The 22,483-nt window shown below is 36.4% G+C and overlaps 1 protein-coding gene across 2 annotated transcripts in view; it reads left to right on the top strand.

The window, feature by feature from the left end:
• Nucleotides 1-21,848, top strand: part of LOC150079917 (MOB kinase activator 2-like) — a 262,414-nt gene extending 240,566 nt beyond the window's left edge. For both annotated transcript variants that reach the window (XM_090382653.1, XM_090382652.1), the window contains exon 5: nucleotides 20,309-21,848. In XM_090382653.1, coding sequence (XP_090238779.1) covers nucleotides 20,309-20,913 — 605 coding nt within the window. In that variant the 3' untranslated portion in view covers nucleotides 20,914-21,848. The remainder of the gene's footprint in view (nucleotides 1-20,308) is intronic.
• The last annotated feature ends 635 nt before the right edge of the window (nucleotides 21,849-22,483 follow it).

Here is a 22,483-nt window from a genome sequence, read left to right on the forward strand (position 1 = left end):
TTTGAAGTTGGACAGTAAATGGATGTTGGCTGGTGGCGGTATGTGTTTGGACTGTTTTGAAAGAGAGAGTGGGAATTATAGAAGCCAATTCGGAAGAACAGTGCCCATGGAAGTACCTGTAGAAAAGGCATGCAGCAGAAACAGTACTTCTATGAGACAGTGAGTGGGGAGACTCTGTTAGAGATGAGCCATTAATTAACCTAACTGCCCTCTTCTGAATGGAATCTAGAAGCCTAAGAGAGGTTTTGTGGACACTGCCCCAAATGTAGGAACAATATTCCATGGTAGGGCGGATTTGCGATTTGTACAGAGTGAACAAAAGTTTGAGAAAAAAGTAATGCTAAGAACAAAAGAGAAAACCAAGTTTTTAGATGCAGAGGAAGCAATATTTGTAATGTGCTTGTGGCAAGACAGATTAGAAATCAGGGTAATCCCCAAAAGAGATATATCGTCTTGCCTAAAAATCGGAGTGTCACCAAAGATAAGCATAGGAGCAGAAGAATCTTTTTGCAAGATATAAGACAAGACTGAGTTTTAGAATGGTTGAAATCAACTAAGTTGTCTTTGCCCCATTGGAGAATTACCTGGAGATCGGCATTTAAGAAATTGGTAGCGGATATTCAAGAAGTGGAATGCAATGTGCTATCTTCGGCAAAACTATGGATAGGATTTGCAGTCAATGGAAGAAGGTCATTAATATACAAGAGGAAAAGAGTGGGGGAAAGAACTGAACCTTGGGGGACACCGGCATTAGTGGAGAAGTTAGAAGACAGAGAGCCATCTACCATCACCCTCAGTGAGTGATCAGAGAGAAAACTGGATAACCAATTACAAAAAACAGTTGCCAAACCATAAGATGGAAGCTTGTTTAGAAGACCTTTATGCCAAACATGATTGAAAGCCTTTGAGATGTCAAGAGCAACTGCTTGTGTTTCACTGAACTTTTCCATCGAATTTGTCCATAAATGGGTAACATAAGCCAGATATCACCAATGGATCGACACTGATGGAATCCGCACTGGTGATTGTTGAACAGACGGAAGGTTTTTAGGTAGTTTAAGAGTTGGCGGTTAATTGATTTCTCCATTACTTTAGAAAGAGTAGAAGTAATTGCAATGGGGTGATAATTGGATGGGAGGGATTTGTCACCCTTTTTAGGAATTGGCTGGATATGAGCAAATTTCCAAGCAGATGGAAAAACGCCTTTGGAATAAGAAAGTGAAAAAAGGCAGCAAAGAACAGGAGTAATTTCAGTAGCACAGGTTTTGAGAACAAGTGGAGAAATGCCATCAGGACCTGGAGCTTTCTTAGCATCAAGATTTGTCAAAATCCTTCCGACATCCTTTTGATGGAAGACCACAGGAGGCATTGAATGGAGTGTGTTGGGAATGGTGGGAGTTGGTTTACCCAGATCATTAATACATGAGTTGGAATTAAAATGGGATGCTAGCAGATCAGCTTTATCCTTGGCTGAAGTGACAACAGAACCATCTGGTTTTGACAGAGATGGGAAAAAGTTGCGGCCAATAGTTTTGGGAAGAGACCAGAATGCTCAGCTACCATTAGTGCAAGAAGCAAGTTTTCTACTCTTAGCCTGCTCAAAATCTAGTTTGGACTGATTAATAACTGCTTTACAATTGTTGCGAGCTTTGGTGTAGGCAGAAAATGAAACTGAAGAATTGGAAACAAGCCAATTACAATATGCAACATTCTTCTCTTGAACTTTCTTCCCTTAGCACATTTATTGGAAAACCAAGGTTTAAATAAAGGACAAGATTTTAAAGTGGAGTATGGAATAAAGGATTTTATTCCTACAAGAATAATTTCACTGACACGATCTGAGCAAATGTTGACATCAGAAGTTTTGAAACAGTAATACAACCAAGAAAAAGAAGAAAAGAAATCTCGCAATCATCACATTTTGCATTCTTGTAATGCCAAACAACACGAGGTTGGGAATAGCCATGAGATAAAGGCTCAGTTGGAGAAGAGACAATCACCAAGTTGTGATCTGAGGTGCCTAAAGGACCACTCACTTCAACTGTGTACTTAGAAGTGGTGTTTGTGAGAAAAAGATTAAGGGCTGTATGGTTAGGATTGTCCGGTATTCTTGTAGGTAAATGAACAATCTGTGCAAGATCATTAGTAATTGCAAAAGCCTGGGCATCTTGACCAGCTGGATCAGTGTGACTAGAAAACGGAAGCCAGCTGGAGTTCTCAATTCCAATCTCAATGGAAATCGTTAAGATTAGAACTGAGACAACGTATATTTGTGAAATGAACTAGGAAGTGTTTGGGAGGTTTAGATCTTTTTGCAGATAAACTTACTCTATTAGTTTGACAAGTCATGATATCTTCAATAGTGAGAAAAGGTGTGGGGGCGGGGGGGAGTAATGAAATTTTTGGATATGGCATACACATGGTAAGAATATACCCAGATCCTTGACATAACATGGCCTTGACAGTGCCCACCGCATACACACTACTCGGTCTCTCTCGTCACTATCTGGCACAGTAAAGGTAGCAAGATTATAGACTAGCTGATCCGGAAGCCTCCTAAAGAGTAACCAATAGGTTTGGTCCAGTGTTACTACCTAGCAACCGGCCTGCGAATACCGTTTTAGAGCTGTAACCTCAATGTAAGGAATATTGGATCTCACCATGATGTCCATTGTAACCTCAAAGGTCATCAGTCGTACTGCATGATGGAAGAGATGGGGAAGGGTTGACTGGAACTTAGCTCTGGACACTAAACCTAGGTTCCACCACTTCAAGCCTCCAATAAGCAAAGCGGTGGTATTGCACCAGTTGATTAGTCATTAACCACCTTAAATACATCAAGGAAAAACTGGACAAACTTTTGGAGCAGATGGAGAGGTGAATGGTAAGTGCGTTTTTTATCCAGACTCTTATTCCTCACTGCAGTGACTATTGTGGTCACTTGTGATACTGCTCCTGCCTCCACATGACAGGGTTGGAAATGTAGGCATAAAGATAGCAGTGGCTAAAAGGAGCTCAAAATGGATTTCATAACTTATCCATCATGAATGAAAAAACACCATGAGTCTCTGCAAACTGAAGGGATTAAAAAAGATTCATCTTCACAGGAAATACCATCTTTCCTCAGTGCATTCACTGAGCACAGCCATTAAGCAAACTTTCTCCTTTTCTTTTACAGAAAGTATTGTGGCAGTATCCACCTCTCCAAAACCTCTTCAGACTGGGGACCTAATAGAGACATCTCAACCAATACATTCAGAGCAGCTATTAAAACAAAAAAACTTTTGGTGGACTCCGTTTCAGTCACTTCTCATACTACCCTGAATAACTCTACTGGAGTTATTGCAGAATGGGACTTAACCATCTCAGAGTCAGGAGGAAGTAGTTGAGAACCCTAAAGATCAGAAAGTTAGTGTGCTGAATGGATTATGATCAGAAATAATGACAATATAATACCCACATGCAGCATCATACTTACCTTCAATACTCCTCTCTTGCCACAAACAATTAAATAAGGTTATTTGTTATGTAGAATTCATCCTTATGTACCAAATCCCATCAGATGCTACAAATGCAAAAAATGGTGTGATTGTGGTTTTTTTTTTTTTTTTTTTCCTCCCATTAATTGTATGATGTTTAAACTGTATTTAAAAGTGAAGAAGTTTGTGTTCTAAATGGTGCTTCATCTGCAAGTAGGGAATCTGCCTTTGTTGGAAGTGACTTTGCAATTGGAGAATTAATTTGAACTCCAGTACACAGTTTGTATTGAAGCTGATGAACCCCAATTATCTCTTAGAAGGCAATTCTCCTATGTCTGTATTTTATAAAGATACAAAGCTTTCTTACTCATCCAAGTTGGAATTCTCTTTGATCCCCATGGTTTCTTTTCTATGAGGCAATACTTAGACAGCTGCAATCTGCAAGACTTTCACCTGAAAGAACAACTGCTTAACTGGAAATTAGATTTCAGCAAGGTCCATGAACATACTTACTTGCCTGATCAACTGTGAAGGACTCTTATTCCTCACTGCAGTGACTCCTTCACACAATAGGGTAAGAATAGTTTGCTAGCACATAGTTTGCAATAATTGCATGTGCCCATACTTCAGAAAATTTCCATAAATACATGAATGGTAAAAAATCTGACAACCAAGTAAGTGCTGCAGCTGTTTTTCCTTCCTTGACAGACAGTATTATATAAAAAATCTGCAGTTTTTTATGGCCTTACATAATTTATACAGATTCCCTTAGTGCAGTATCAGCTATTAGAAATAATCTGTCCTCTTCTCATCTGGTATTGAAAGACATCAGAAGTTGCCTTTGACATTGTAAAGAAATAACACCCTGTTGGATCCTGCGACACTCTGGTATTATGAGAAATGAAACAGCAGAGCAAGCAGCAAAACGAACTGACCATTTGTCTCTGTCTCCTTCTCTAGGTCCCTGTGTTGATTTTAAGAGCATAATCCAAAAAGAATGCAATCAAATGAGCACAGATATGGAGAGAACAAACTCAATCAAATTAAAATTGAACTACAAAAATGATTTCTAGCTCCTGCCAAAACAGACAAGAGGAAGTCATATTAGCATGTTTATGCATTGACCACACACATCTTACCCATCTCCACTTATTTATGGGCAAAAGTCCTCCTGAGTGCACTTCACCTGAAACCCAACTCGCTGTCAAACATATCTTAATTGACTGTCCCCATTATTCTGATATCAAGTCTAGCACTTTTCAGAATCTTTCAAACTCTTTCTCCAACACTACATCTAGAAAAGGTAGCAAATTTTACAGAACTTTTTTTTTTTTTTTTTTTTTTACTTTCTTAGACCGATCAAACTTTATGCTCACATTAATTAATGCTGACATGCTACTAATAATCTGATTTGCAAGCCCTTATGAGTAGCACAGTTCGTCGAATCGCCATCCTCCCCATACCGGGTGGAAAAGACCTGAGTTCAAGTTCTGTCAATGACCTGAGAAATTTTTGTGGACCTTTTTCACAACATGGCTGCATTAGTTGGTCTCAAGTGAGGGTAGCATGGTTTTTCATCCAGCAAACAGAAAATCAACCACAGAACACGCGCAGTTTACAGACAGTATATACAGAGCAATATGGCCTTAGTCGCTGATGCTCCTAAAATCCTACTGCTGCTGATTTGCAAGTGAATCACAAAGAGAGACATTTAGGCCTTTACATTGTTAAGCTCCAGTCACAGCAACAACCTGTATCATGAGGGGGAAAAGGTAGCATTGTCTATGGCTCTGTGCAGAAGTGGGGGATCTATGCATTGGTGAAAAAGAGGATGGGGAAGAAAAGGAGTGTGAGTGAGGGAAGGGAAAGTGGAGTGATTTTCTGATTAAGAATGGAAGGAAGGAGGGATGAAGGAAAAGGGAATAATGATGAATGATTAGGGATTAATGGTTAGACAGGGAATTGGATAGTCATCTGCCCACTCCATGCTACACCAATGATTCAAAAACACCTTTCCATTCCCTCTTAATTAGAGAATAAGTATCTTTCCCTTCTTCACTGATATAGAAAACCTGCTCCCCCACTATTCTGCTGTGAACCTTAGACAATGTTGTCCCCCCTATGATAAAGGTAACTGGTCCATGTCAATCTCCCAGCCACCAATGCACAGTATAGTATTTTCTTAAAGACTATGTAAAAGGTGAATGCTACTATTGATTTTGTTTTTATCAGATTTATTACTTGTATATTTTTAACACTTTTAATCAATTTAATTTAATTGATTTTTATATGTAAATTTTATTGCTTTTATCTGCAGTTACTGTTACCTTAATTTGCATGTTTTATAATAATAAACTTCATTACAAGTCAGTCGATGACTAAGAATTTGTGTGATTAGTGTGTTGTCGGAAATAGTTCACGAAGTCTGGAATTGATTATATAGATTTTACATTACAATAGATGGATAAAAACCTTGGCGGCTTTCCACAATAATATTTCGTGCATCTCTTTGGAGGCTTTAGTAGTTCGGGAAATATTATTGACAGTAGCCTTGTTACCTGAAAAATTTTCAAGAAATTTATTGAAGACAATAGTTTTTCTCTTAAAATGTTAACACTAATATTATAAAAAAAAAATTTTTTTTTGTTTTTTTTTTTTCAATAAAAGTAGGGTTTGAATTAGTTTAGTGGTAGCATTAATTAGCTCTATTGTATTGTTCTTGTTATTGTATTTAATGTCTTCCATTCAGAGTCCTATATGGCATGCATCATTTTCTTCCAAGTTTAGGTTTTCATTTTTTTTTATTTCCTCTAGCTGTGAAAAATTTATTGTAGGACTTAAAAGGAATTCTGAAAATGTCACTAAAAGGTGGGTACTCCTTAGGTTGTTAGTGATTATATGCTCTGAATTCAAAAAGAAAAGGTATATGTGATCATTCACAATTTTGATAGTTTGCATGCTTACCAACGTTTCTGATTTTATCAGATCTTTGATAATTGACCCTACATGATGTATTTATCATTAGGTACACAATATTATGAAAAATGTTCCTCAGATGCTCCCAGTTTATTCCATTGTTTTTGTTCTGCTTGCTTTGCATATTAACTTTAAGTTCCTATATGCTTTGGACACACAATATTTTAATCAGTAAAGAATAAATGCAGTAGTATTTAACTAGATTGCTGATGAACACAAGTGAAATGGTGCCCAAGTTGGCCAGAAACTTTTATTTACTTGAGAAAAAAAAAAACTTTTTTTTTTTTTTTTTATCCCTTCATAATTGTGCTGTTTTCATGATTACAAAGAAAAATATTTCCTTGCTCTCAGTTTGTTGGCAAAAGTCATGTTACTGTAATCACCTCTGCTTTCTCTATAAGTTTATTGGAAGTTCATCCAGAATCCCTTAGATGGAAACTCTGATTAATAGTATACTTTAATTTCAATGTTATCTATCACTGACAAATTCATTTTTGTCAGTTTATGGTTATGTCCAATTTATTTTACCCTTTTGTTTTCTGATTTTTGTCATTTACTTTTTTTGTAATTTTATGTGCAGTTGTTTCAAGTGTACTTGTTTGAATGCTTATTTAATCTGCATTTATTTATTTTGTACCTGGTATCTCAAGAATTAAATTTAAATTGATTATTTTAAAGGTTGTTATTATTATTATAAAGGAACTTTTGTGCTTTTGGAAATACTATAATAAAGTACATATATGGTTTTTGTTTCTAATTGAGATTATTCAAAAAAAAATCTTAAGACTTTCTGACAATTAGCATTAATAAGTTAACACTCCTAGTGTATAGTTAAATTCCTTTAATTGTGTATGATAGTCATAATTTAAGCTCTAACACGCTGCAAAATTGTAAAAGGCATTGTTTCTACAATGTTTCCCGTAAATTAAGAATGATTTGTTAACATTAGCATTTATTAAAAAATAAAATTAATTAAGATGGAAGGCAAAACAGCCAGGACAAACTTTTCTTAGAATATCAATATACAAACTAACAGGGCTTATGTGGACATTACCTTAACTGTATCTTTCCCTTGAGGCTTTCTTATTCATTATGAGCTTTTTTTATTATTATTGTTTTAATATATGAAAATCCCAACATAAAAAGTATTAGAGCCTATAATACTTTGTACTGTGCATGAGCTGAAGGTTGAAAGGACATAAGATTCTTGTTGACTTTCTGTAGATTAATTTTCAGAAAATACATGTGAAAGAAGATCGTTCCAGACAACGCCGGTAGAAAGGAGAAAGAGGAAAAGCTAGTTCTGTGAGTATGGAGTTGGACAGTGAATGGATGTTAACTGGTTATGGCTCATGTTTGAACTGATGAGAGAGAACACGTGCACTGGAATTAGATGCCAATTCAGAAGAGCAATGCCCATGTGAGTATCTGTAGGAAAGCAGCAGAAACAGAACTGAACATCTATAAGACAGAGTAGAGAGATTTTGTAAAAGATGAATCATTAATTAACTTGACTGCCCTCTTTTGAATAGTCTGAAACTTTAGAGAGAAAGATCTCACTGAAATCCACCTTTCCATGTATTCCATGGTAAGGCACTCTTCAGATTTGAACAAAGTGAGTAGTTATTTAGAAGAAAAGTAACACCAAAAGCAAAAAAATAAAAACTTATTTATTTTGTTTATATACAGTTGATTCTGGTTATTTGGGACACATCAGGACTAGTGCATCTTGGCCTGATTAAGCGACTGCCCCAATTATCAAAAGTTTCATGTAAATAGTTAAAAAAATACAATGGACCCCTGCTTTACATTTGGTTCAGTGTACAATCAAATCACGTTACGATGGACTCATCATAGTAAAGTACCATTCACTATACAATGTGTAGTAAGCGCTGGTCATTGTGATCACATTTGCGAATTGAATTTTAATTCTATTGAACAGCGATTCTAATGAACGAAAATAGGAGGAATATTATCCACAGGCTATATAAAAGTAAAGATATATTAAGCACAAATTTACCCCTTATTACCTTACCAATTAAATTAAATGATACATGAAAATTGGAAGAATATACGCGATAATCAGAATAATTAATACGTACAGTCAGTCCTCGTATAACACGTGTTTACACTACACGAATTCGATCATACACGATTTGTAAATAAGGGAACGATATCTTACATAACACGAACCGAATTCGCTTATGCACGATTCGCCTTTGTGTTTACAAGAAATGGCAGTCGAACGCAGAATCACCCCAACCAAATGCAACACGATAGGAATGAAGAGAAGATTCTGAAAATGTATTTATGTGTTTTATATCAGTGAAGCGGAAACACATTTCACCATAATAACGTAAAAACCAACACAATTCCAGCTATTGGTATAATCGCAAATGCAATTAGATAGTTTGTTACCAGTTTATAACAGATTCCACTAGCAGAAACACAACTGGAAATTGTTTTTATTGTTTTATGGTAGTAACCCCTAGAAATGTGCTATAGTAAAATGTGAGGTGTTAATAGTGTATCTCTGCCTTTACGGTGTTGTTTATTCAGTTGCTACATGCGCACAGCTTTGTTTATGTGTATCAAGCATGCCTCCTCGTTTTGTAATTGTGCTTTATTCCCTAAAAATGAGTAAAATACTTAAAAAGGTGTGAAAAGGAAGCGTCCTGGTGAAGACACTGCAGATTCAGAAGAAAAAGAAAAGCAATATCGATAAACAGAGGCGGACTGGGTCAAAAATTCTTACCCAGGAAAATTTATAGTGGCCTCATACTACGGTTTATGGCCAAAATCACACCGGCCTCCGGCCCACCGGAGTTTCCCTGGTAAGGCTTATGGCCAGTCCGCCTCTGTCGATAGAGAAAAAATATGAAATTGTGAAACGCTTTGAGCGAAATGAAAGACCATGTGATATTGCACGTGCTACAGACCTAAGTGAGGCAACGCGGAGAATTACAAAGAATGCAGAGAAAATAAAAACAACTTTCATAGCAGGAACAACTCAAAGTGTAATCAAAATCCATTAGATTAAGACACAAAGAATTGGAAGAGATGGAACGACTGTCATCTGTTTGGATAGAAAATCAAACAAAAAACAAGTTTGCTTACGATAGAAGCATTAGCAATATTTTATTATGTAACAGTCGTAATAAAATACTTACATATTTTATTACGATTATTTATTGTGTTTGGTAATGTTTTGGTTACAATTGTGTGTTCAATCTTGGGTGGTCGGCACCTAACCCTACTTTTCCCATAGGACCTGTTGTTTATATTGCACGAGGGTTTCTAGGAACACAACTATTGTGCTATACGAGGACTGACTGTACTGTAATATGTACATACTAACTAGTTGACATTTCTGTTCACTAACATTTGTGGGTGGGGGTTAAAATTTAAAACATTAAAAAGATGAGCAATCAATAACAAAGAACACGGCACACACAAATTGCAAGTAACACGATACGTGCAAGTGAGAATGAAGTAACAAGTTACGAAGCTTTAAATATAGGAATGAAGAGAAGATTATGAAAATTAATTTTTTTATATGATTGAAAATTTCATGGAAGTGTAAACACATTTCACCATAATAACCCACAGAATTCCAGCTGTCAGTATTATTGCAAATTCAATAAGATCGAGTTTACTATCCGTTTATGATAGATTGCACTAACAGAAAAGCCCAATAAACAGGTGACTGCTAATTGTTTTATGGTTGTGACATCCAGAAATTCGGAGACAATCATAGGGTAATCTCCGGTGCTGCGGTCTCGTGCCCCGATTAAACGGCATGTTGTCCTAATTAAGTGAAGTAAACCCTGGCTATTTTCTCGATTGGGTTCTGTTTCCTAAGATTTGTCCCAAATAAATGGCTGCCCTGATTAACCAGTGGCCCAAATAACCGGAATCCACTGTATTTATTTTTATTTATGAAGAGATATTTGTGATGAGCTTATGCCAGAGAGATTAGAAATCAGAGCAATCTCTAAGAAATATGCAACCTTTCTAGAAATATGAGTGTCATCAGAGAACACAGAGCAGTACTTTTTATTTTCTTCAAAAAAAAAAAAAAAAACAGGACTGAGATATATAACTTAATTTTATTTGCCCCCACTGGAGAATTACTTGGAGATCGACTTTTAAGGAATTGGCTGTCGATTAATTTGAAGCTGTTTTTGCGCTGCAAGGTTTCTCAAACTAGTAGGTGGAATCTAGTGTGCTATATACTAGATTCCACCACAGCGAGCAGTGAGGGACAGACAGAGCTGGATACCCAGTTTCAAAAAACAGAAAATAATCCATAAGATGGGAGGGTGTTTAGAAAACCTTGATCAGACATGATTAAAAGCCTTGTATATAGGATTTATTAGTGAATAAATCCTACTCACAGCAAAACTGACTAGAATTTCCTATCAGTGGAAGAAGATCATTAATATAATATACAAGAGGAATAGAGTGAGAAAAAAGAACATTTCTAACATCATTTATCTGAAAAATGACAGATAAATGATGTTAGAAATGGTACAGCTCTGTATGATGGCAATTTCTGGGCTAGGATGAGTTGCAGCAATAAACTAGCTTTCTGAAATCTCCATGGTCTAATTTATTTTCTTCATACATTGTGTAATTAATATCAGAGAAAGAGAGAGATGTGTAATGAAAATCCACAGTTCTTATTTTCTGTCCTCTAAGCACGCCTTTTAGGAATATCCCAAACAGATATAGCAAAATGATACGAATTGTACAGTGCATGTCTTGCAGTAAAATAACATATTCAGAATTGTTACTTGGCTGAAGATTTTGAGGTACCATTACTGCATAGCATTATTCAGCAGTTGTAGAACATATATTTTGAATTTTTTTAGCTCAAAGAAAATTGGACAGAGGAAACTCCCCAAGAAACCGTATCAGACTGACTTTCAGCAAGACCTTCAGAACTTGATGATTATTTTTCTTCATATAAATGCATGAAATAAATGTGTTGAGAGTATTATGCATGTTAAAATGTGCTCTTAAGATGTTCTATGGTTGACTCTTGCCAACAAAAAATTCAGTCAGGCATCACAAAATATATAACCATGTGCTAGTGAGAGTACAAGTTTTGCACTTCTTAAACTGTGCTATAGTGACTTTTTTCAAGTTATCCTTGCTCTGAATTTGAAAATTTTGCAAAACTCAACAGTTAAGACCATCTTATTTCCTCTTCATGTAGTGCTTTCAAAGTTTGTAGTATAAAATGATAACATAAAATGACTAAATTTTTTATATAAATAAGGGATTTGTCTGTTGGCCTCCTGCCTTGTCAGAAACTGCATAATCAAATTTGGTATAGTGTGCCTAAATGCATAAGTAAAGTAAATGTTGATGGTGTCCTTACTCTTTCTTGGATGACACACATGATGAGACATAAACTTAAATTGAAAATGTATGGATGTAGCATAGATGTGTTTAAATATGCTTTTAGCCAGAGAGTGAGGTGTCTCCTCCAGGTGAGCAGGAGCAGCAGTGTGTAGCACACGTTTCTTGATTAGACCGGGGTTCGAGCCCGTTACCACCAAATACGGAGGATGCGGAAAGGTCAGGGAATGACCACCGCATATCCCCGGCGCAATATGGCCTTAGTTGCTAATGCTCCTAAAAACCAAACAACAAACAAAAACAGCCAGGGAGTGATTGATTATTGGAACAGACTTCTGTCTGGTGATGTGGATATGGTAGTTTAAATAAATTTAAGGAAACATTAGACAAATTATTAGAGCTTGCCATCAAATGAGGTTGGTAGTGTTTTTTTTTTTTTTTTTTTTTTTTTACAGTAGGTTGTTGCATAAATTTGCTTTCTACATCATTTGCCACTAAACTAATACTACATTTTTCATAAACATCATGATACAGCCTATGAGCAATGTAACTTCTACTGACAAATTATTTGGACCTGATGTAACCCAGTAAACCTCCTCTGACTGTGTTGGACAAGATTAACTATAATGCATAACCACTGAAATTAATAGAACTATAGTTTTTCTAAAAAATTTATATGAACTTTCTTTTACAGGAAGTTTTATTTATTTATTTTTATTTTATTTTATTTTATTTTTTTGCAAATTTCAGTTAAGTTCGTGCTATGCTTTTTAATAATCACAGTAACATCTGTTCTACACATAATCGATTTTTGTCCCTGGCATGCATACTCTGGTCCTATTCCACTTGTCCTTTTTTGCATGATATATTTCCTGTTTTGCTGACAATAGGATCACCGACAGTAGCTGCCTCTTGGAGCTTGCCTGATGTGCAAGCTCTGGCATTGAGATGGCCAGCTGAGAGCTTAGTGGGCTCCTCAACTTAATTCCTTTGATGGCATCTACCCTGTTCCTCAAGCTCTCATAAATACCCATCAGAATGCTGAGTTAGCGCCCAATATCATCTCACTCTTTACATTGAACACACAAAGACATCCCCCTTTGCAGTATCATGTACCATTCCAGACAGATCCGCGCACATCAATCAAGCTGTACATCTCGTGAGGCTGTGATTCGAAGGACAACCGTCCACGCCCGCTAGTTCTCACCCGAGCCACAGCATTTCCACTACTTTTAGCCCTTTGTTTTGCTGCTCTGGTCCGAAGCATCATTTTGGTTGAAATTCAGTTTAATTGAGAATACTGTAATATTATTAATTGCAGTAATATCACTATGTGCCAGTTATGCAATAGTAATAAGTATTACTTTATCAAGTTTACATTTTTAAATATATATATATATATATTACATTACTGAGTTTAAATTATATGTATTACTTTATCAAGCTTACACTATACTGCTGTGCTTGTAAAGTTAATAAAATTATCTACTTATGCCAACCTACATGATTCAAACTTTAAAGATACCTAATTACCACTATAGTACAAAGTTAAAAGATATGATATTCGTGCCAAATCACTGGTACAAAGGTTCTACATATTATTAAGTAGTAGTCTACGAAATTTCTAGCTAAATTTAAAAATAAACTAACAAACATGATGAGGACTATAAAACTGTATATAGAATATGATTTAATGTGGTAATTAAGTCAATAAAACGGCAAAATGAATTATGTACAAATTCTAACTTTCCTTACACTTGGGCTTTGACTACTAATACAGCCATTTCTGAGCCCCACAGAAAGGTTTTGCAGTGAAAACTAGAATCAGTAATTTTCTTTTTTTTTTTTTTTTCTTTTTTTTATTTATTCTGTGCATTCTTAATATATTGTTGCTGTTATTTCCTGGGCTAATTTTTCTGTGTAGTATAAAACAAAAATGATTAAAATAATTATTGATAAAAAAAATTTCCTTCTTTTCATTGACTGGGATTTATCTACTTTAAAATCCTGTCTTTCGATCTGCTTGCCACCTTTTTATTTCTATGTGTAATGGAATTAATATGCTTGATAAATTGCAGTCATGGTGTACACGATTTAGATGAAATATGAGTGAATGACCAAGTGAATATAGTTCACTCTTCTTGAACACAACTCTCAGTTCTATTGGGTATATTTGATTTTCACTGGATATATATCCAGAACATTTCAGCATTAAAAATTATCCTTTTTTCTTCCTTAATATTAAAATAGCATTAAAAAAAATCTGTCAGAAAAATACTGTTTTGTTAATTATGGAACTAATCTTTGAAAGTAGTATATTTCCCACAGCATTAGAACTTTTTCTATATATAACAAAGGTTGCTTTCATAATTTTTTTTTTTTAATATTTTGTTTTTGATTAATGAGTGACCATTTATATAAAAGGGCCATCTTTTGACCTTGAGTGGATTTTTGTATGAACAAACATCCTTATTAGATCTTTTCAAGCACCCCACTATCTCTCTACACATAATACTTAAAACAGCATTGTGAAGTTTATATAAGTCTGCCAAATTTAGACCTAATTCTTGTACCTACACTGTAGGCGGGGCCCCAGGTGCCAAGCGATTTTGTGATCAAGCATCTTTGCAAGTAAATTAGTGCTCTTTCTTGGTGAAAAAAATCGTTTTCTTATTTTCAGCATTACATTAATACTCAATTCATTCAGTAAAGAAAGCACTTTACTAGATTAGAAGGAGAAGTAACCTTTCTTTCTTCTTAATTTTTTTGTTTTATTACTAACCCACTACCGCTTGGTCACAAAAGGTGGCACTGCTCCTGCCTCCACGTGGTGGGGCCCGTAACCTGGAGGGGAAAAGCTCTCCCTTCCAGGACGAAATGGAGCAATCAGTTCCTAAAACCCAGAAATCCACTGGGTGCATAGATGAGACTCTTTCAAGGTGAAAACAGTCGGAGCCTGATTTTGTTGCAGCTAAACATCAAAAGACTGATGTAGCCAAAATCAGAACTCCAACCTTCCTTATGATCGGGAGATTTACTGGTTGAAGTTGCCACTGCTCGACAGTCTGAGCAACTACTAAAGCTAAAAACTTTTGGTGGAACTTCAGTTACCGTTTCACCACACATTTTCCTGAACATATCAAGAGGTGTCATCACCGAATAGGACCTCATGAACGTGTCAGATGAAGAGCTAAAACAAGATCAAGGAGTAATCAATGTAAGAAGAATGACAAAAAAAGACTGCATACTAGTTCCTATTTGGAACATAATGCTCACCTTTGATAACCCAAAACCACCAACAACGATCAAAGCAGGTTATTTTAATTGTTGTGTTAAACCGTATATTCCAAACCCCTTACGCTGCTACAAGTGCCAGAAGTTTGGGCACTCACAAACAGTCTCTGCAGAGGAGCAGCTATTTGTGCCAAATGTGGATCCGTTGTGCATACAAACACCAAATGCACAGCTACAACACTAGTTGTCCAAACTGCAGATAAGCACATCGGACATTTTCAAAGGAGTGTCCCCCTTTGGAAATGTGAAAAACACGTACAGTGATACAAAACTGAACACAATGTCAACTCCCCAAAGACCAAAAAATCTTTACCAGCCCTGAATACTAATAAACCAACCTCTGCTCAAACAACCAAAAAACATATCAATTGCAACTTAAAAGGTGGTAACTATACCACCAAGCAAATCGCTATCTCAATTGGCAAGGTTAGTATTGGCCACTGTACCAGTAAACCAAACGACTGGCAAACAAAGTAAAACCATAGATACTCCAATTACTGTACAACCAGATGCCTCCCCACACAAAAACACTAAAGTAATTACTACTCCTGATGCAAACCAAACAGATTCCATGGACTTAAAAGATGCTCACAGCAAGATGAGCACATACTAGAACTATTCACTAACGAGGATATGGACACTGGAAAACCTATGTTCCAAAGAAGGGGAAAGGGAAACCTGAGCGAAACAAACCTTCAGCCCCTTGAAAACAAATTGAGGGTTCTACTAAACCAAAATAATGCTTACATTTCTGCAGTGGAACTGTAGAGAATATCACAGTAATTTTAATGTCATCCAAGATCTCCACACACAATATGATCCCATTGCTTTCTGCCTTCAGGAAACCAACCTAACCCCATATATAACTGTTTCTCTCCGGAACTATATAATTCATCAGCAAGATCGTGTTGTGTACAACCCTAACAATCGCATGGAGGTGTGGCATTGATAATCAATGCTGAAATACCCACCAAACCACTCCCGTAAAAAAACAAACCTTGAGGCAGTTGCAGTGCAAGTTGACATTAATTTTGACTTGACTTGAGTATTGTCTCACTATACTTGCCGCCTAATCAAAATATAAACTATATCGACCTAACCTAGAAGAACTAGTGGTACAACTTCCTCAATCCTACTTCATCCTAGGGGATCTCAATAATCATTATCTGTTATGAGGAAATCAAAACATGGACAAATTATAGAAAAGTTACTTGACCAGCACAATTTGATTATTCTCAATAATAGCACACACACCTATATGCATTTACCTACAGGATCTACTTCAGCTATTGATGTCTCACTATGCTCAGCATCCATATATCCTCTATTTGGATGGACTATTCATAGCAATCCACTGGGTAGTGACCATTACCTGGTGATATGCCAGATTGATATCAACATCCCCCACTTTTCTAACAGAACTGTCAAATGGAACTTTTTCAAAGTGAAATGGGATATATACAAACAACTAGCAATACTGGAAGAAAAGCAGGTCCGGCAAACATCCATAAACTTATCCACAGAATATGTATCTAACCAAGTACTACAGGCAGCAGACCAAGCGATTCCAAAGCAATCCAACAAAATATCAGCACTCTCAAAATTTTGGTGGAATAATGAATGTGGCTAAAAAAGAAGAGAAAGCATGGAATACCTTCAGGAAGTTTCCAACAACTGCAAATCTCATCTGCTTTAAACAGACTTGGGCAAAAGCAAAACGTATTAGGCAGACCAGCAGAAGGGAAGCATGGAGACGTTTCGCCTCCACAATTACAAGAACTACAAAAATACAAACGATATGGACCAAAATACAACGTATGTACTCTAAACATCCACGCATCAACCTTCCCATACTAACTGTAAATGGTTGTGATGTTACACCAGTGGAGATTGCAAACATATTAGGTGAATCATTCATGAAAATCTCAGCCACAACATCCTACACACCTCATTTTCAGGTACACAAGGCACAGGCTGAGAAACAGTTCATCAAATTTGAATCAGCATCTAGTGCCACATACAATCTCTCCTTCACAATGACAGAATTGCACTGTGCTTTAGCCACCACCAAACTCAGTGCAGCAGGACCAGATGGAATACACTACATCATGATAGCACAACTTACTGAACCAGCCCTTAAGACATTACTTTTTTATAACAGAATTTTCAAACGAAATACCTTCCCGGACAAGTGGCATCATGCTTATGTTTTGGCATTTCTGAAACCAGGAAAAGATCCTACAAATCCACGACATTACCGACCTATTGCACTCACCAGCTGTATGAGCAAGGTCCTGGAAAAAATGATCAATGCCTGCCTAACCTGGTTTCTAGTCCAAAACAACCTTCTTAACCCAGTACAATGCGGTTTCCGTGAAGGAAGATCCACTCTTGAATTACTGATCAGGGCAGAAATAAACATCTGTGATGCTTTTGTACGAAAAGAACACCATGTCATGGTTCTCTTTGACATAGAAAAAGCATTTGACACAGCTTGGAGGTATGGTATAATGCAAAACCTATACGATCTAGGACTATGTAGACACCTGCCAGAGTTTATTAGAAACTTCCTCCATCATCGCTCTTTTCAAGTTAGTCAGCAACCAGTTATCTTCCAATTTTATCCAGGAAGAAGGGGTTCCACAAGGTTCAGTTCTAAGTGCCTCCCTATTTAACATAATAATGAACTCCATAACACAGGATCTATCACAAAGTGTCCACTACCCTGTATGCCGATGACTTCGGTATCTCCTGCCATTCACCTAATATGCAAATGGTAGAAAGACAGTTGCAAGATGCCGTTAATAAAGTTGTAAAATGGTCCCAAAACAATGGTTTCTGCCTCTTGCCACAAAAGACTGTTGGGATACACTTCTGTAGGAAGTGTAACCTATATCCAGACCTAGAACTTCACCTAGAAAATCAAATTATCCCAGTGATTCATAGTGTGGTTCTTGACCAAAAACTTACCTTCCTCGAACATATTAAAGAGCTCTGGATTACTTGCCTTAAGAAGCTGAACATCTTAAGAGTACTATCTGGCACATGGGGAGCCAACCGTTACGTGCTATTGCATTTGTATCATGCATTAATACGGTCATGACTAGACTACAGTTCTGTTAGACCAAGTGCCCTACATTGGCTTGATCCCATACACCACAGTTCTCTTTGGCTTGCTCTAGGGGCATTCCGTACATCGCCAGTCCAGAGCTTATATGCTGAAGCATACTGAAACCTCTTTACATCTATGCAGTCAAATGCTTCTGTTAAACTACGCAGCAAAAGTCAAAGGGCAACTAGACAACCCTACTCGGAATGGACTTTTCTTGCTCAAATGGGAGAACCTTTACAGAGCCTATGCATCTAAAAACCCATCAACAGGGATACGCCTGCATTCCCTACTCAGTGACTGGCAAATTGACCTTAGCATGATACAGCCTATTACTTCTCGTACAGCTCCACCTTGGTTGTATCACATACCATTGTGAAACCTTTCACTCACATCATTGGGGAAACACACCTTACCCCAACAGACCATACTACAACTTCATGCTGCATTGAGAACCCAGCACGCAGCATCTAGTGCCGCATACAATCTCTTGGACTGATCTAAAACTGACACCCGTGTTCGTGCAGCAGCAGTTTTTCCCAACCTTACCATAGCCAAGAAACTCCCCATTGAATGCAGAACTCTGCTATCTTTATAGTGTTAAATTTCACCATATCAACAAATATATTGAACAGTGTTATCTATAGACTCCATTAGTGCTATCCAAGCCATACAGCAGAATAAAAATCATGATAACCCCTTACTCATACAGATTTGGAATACCATGACTGAGCTAAATAGGAAGAAACACGAAGTAATCTTTTGTTGGATCCCTGTTCATGCTAGAATTTCTGGAGATGAACGGTTTGCTGTACCGATCAGACTACAAGTCAGTTATAAAGAAGCGGTGTCTTGAAAAATGGCAACACATCTGGCAAAGTCAAGTTGGGAACAAACTACTCCCTATAAAGAAACATCTCCAACCCTGAAAATCCAGTATACATGAAAACAGGCATGAAGAAGTCCTATTAGCCCAACTACGAATAGGCCATACACATCTTTATCTTCTTGCAGGCACTGATCCACCACTGTGTACAAACTGAAACACTCAGCTCACTGTCCAACATGTACTCATTGATTGTCCCAAATACAATAGTTACCGGCAAGCTATGTTTACCTCTTTTTCCAGGATGAACATTCCTTTCAGTATTGCTGACCTCCTGGCAGATACCCAACACGTGGCCAAAAATTATGGCCTTGCGCCGTAAAGCCCATAAACAAACACACTGTATGTGTACTTCCATAGCCTCTGCTGTATAAATTGGCCTGATCTAAGGCATAATAAAATTATGTAGGATTTGCTGATTGAAATGAAGTGGAAAGATGTTTAGTCATCAATTCATGGAAGCATATTTTGTTAGGAAACACTGGATTCCTTAAAACTGGGACTGGTAGTTAAACAGTATAGCCTACTAGAACATTGTTAATAGACCAAGTATATTCCAGCATAGCCATATTCTTTTCCTGCTTCCCCTTCCCCACCAAATGACTACTTGCAGCAGAATAATATAATTCAATGTCAGGTCCTTTGTGTAATTTTAAAAAACATAATTTTCATTATGTTCCTACATACTCACCACATCCCAACCCAGTGAAACATTTGTGAGATGAAATCAGAAGGGCTTTCAGGCATATAATCTGCATCTGTGCACTATGCAGGATTTGAAGAATGCTACTATCATGTGATGGAATTCATGTTGAGGTGAATTGCTGCTGTTTTGGAAGCTGTGCACAATACCAAGATAGTGTTTCTATAAATTGTCCTTGTAAAAAAAAAAATAAATAAATAAATTAGTTCACAGCATTGAGTTCTGAGTCATTGACCTCAAAGATTTAGGATTAATTGAAGGGGGAAAAAATATTTTATTATGAATGGCAGTTTTTAAATTTTGATATCTTAGTGCAAGTTATATTCATTTACTCAGCAGGTTAAAAAAATAATAATAAAATAAACAAAAAATACTAGCTTTGAATTAAAGTTTATTGCAATGGTATGAATCATGTTTGGTAAAAATAGTTTATATATCTTTTTTAAATATTGCTATTGAAAGTTCCTTTCACATTTTTTAAATTTCTTTTTCAGATAAAGACTTTCCAGGTTCCTTTGAATCAATTGTCAAGAAAATCCACCGGCTACTGTTTCATGTTTTGGCTCATATTTATCATGTACACTTTAAGGAAATAGTCTTGCTAAATCTTCATGCTCACCTAAACTCTCTCTTCTCACATTTTGTACTATTTAATGAAAAATTTAAATTAGTAGATGAAAAGGAAATGGAAGTTTTAAATGATTTATCACTTGCTTTAAAACTGCTACCATCTGGAGAAGGAGATAATGCTGTGGAACAGAAAGGAGATGTAAATGAATGTGTAACAGATGAAAAGAAAATAGGATCACCAAAAAGTCAAAAAGAATTAGATAATAAGGACAGGTCACTCGTGATTGAAAATTCAACAAAAGTGGATACAGAAAATTCTGTAGTTAGAGACAGCTGTAATAGATCGCCTTCCCCAACATCAATGTCCCACTCAATATCATCGTCCATTACAGCCTTACACTGCAGATCAAACTCTGGTGGCCATTCAAACTCCAATTCCTGTGCAATGGACTCTGCAATGTTTTCTGCTTCCTCACCTATTTCGCCTCCTACAGCCTCTTGTGGTTCCTCTCCAGTTAAGTTCCAGTAGTGCTACCAGAGCAGTTATTCAAAGGAAGAAAGTGCACCTAGGTCTTCACTTGGCATGCCTAGTGATAAGGTTACATTAAGAGCAGTACAAGACCATCAGAGTGGCAGTTGGTAGACAGCAGGTGAAGAAAGAAAGGAGAATGTGATGGTTGCAGTTGGCAGTTTAAGCTATGTGGGGTGGCATATGATGTGGAGTGTAGCTAACAAACTGACAGCTTGCCCCTTGAGTGTCTCTAAAGTTAATATTTAAGATTTTTGATATAGTTGGCATGGTAGAAGGTAAAATTGAAATAAATGAATGAATGGTTGAATTTTTTTTTTTTTTTTTTTCCCTCCTCCGTCCTAGGCACAGAGTTGTTGCCATTTCTTAGAATCTTGTTTTATTGAAACAAGATAATGCGTTACGATGGTTTTAGATTTTGCAAGCTCAGTTTTTTTTGTGTATATGAATGTATGTTTGGGTTACTAGATAGATTGAAATTTAATACTAGAAAGGTATATTTGATTTAGACAAATCTTTCTTGTGTAAGTATCATATGGGATGCATAGCTGTTATGTAACAGAGGAAGAAACTCTTCTTTTTGTTTTATATTTTTGTTTTATTTATTTTCACTTTCTATAATTTTGTTTATGGGAGGGTTAGAGGAGTGTTGAAGCAGTCAACTCGCTGAACATATTTGTTAAGTTAACTTATTTGAGGAGGCTGCAACAACACCCTACAGTAATATAATATAAAAAAAAAATGGCCAGAAATTTTTACTAAAAAAAAAGGGGCATGCTGGCAGTTAATGTGGGAAATACTAGTCTTAGAGCAATATCATGCTCGGATTTGTTTGTTATATTACTAAATGACGCTGTTTGTAGTACTAACGAATTATTTAGAATAGGTTTCCGAAAAGGCTGTTTGTTGGACTGTATATGATTGATTGTTAAGTAAATAAGATCTCCAAATCAGGTTATGAATACCTGACAAATGTGTTTAAAAAAAAAAAAAAAAAAATTGAAAAATAACTGAAAAAGAAAAAAAATGCTGCAGTGTGATAATTTTTTGGTAAGTGCAAGCTATGTGCCAGATGTATAGGAAATGTGATGTATTTAAAAGAACTGTGATTACTGATATTTGTCTTATACATGACTGCTATGTTTTAATTTTTTTTAGGTACAGTGGCATAGTTCTCATGTTCAGTACAAATATTTTATTAGCTACACCAGGGGAAAATTGACAAATCATAACTTAGTGCAAATCTTTCTCCAGAAGATAACAATCCCGTGTAGATGTTATTGTACATAATAAATATTTTATCCACTACAAGACCCCGGCTGAGTTTTCCAAAAAGCTTTATATGGGGGCTGAGGGCTGTATAGAGGTTAGGATGTAAAACATTTCCTGGACGAGAAGTGAGAATTTTGAAACATTCTTATTGCCTTGATGAAATTCTGGGAGCCTTAGCTTCAGATTCCATTTCCTACTTAAGCCAGTAGACATTAACAGCTATGCTGCTGTTTAAGGAATGTACAGGAAAGAAAAAAAATGTAAAGAAATACCTGTATAAAAGAGTAACTTTCTAATG

Source organism: Mastigoproctus giganteus, chromosome 10 (genome assembly GCF_048544385.1).
Source record: "Mastigoproctus giganteus isolate SK-2022 chromosome 10, ASM4854438v1, whole genome shotgun sequence".
Classification (NCBI taxonomy): domain Eukaryota; kingdom Metazoa; phylum Arthropoda; class Arachnida; order Uropygi; family Thelyphonidae; genus Mastigoproctus; species Mastigoproctus giganteus.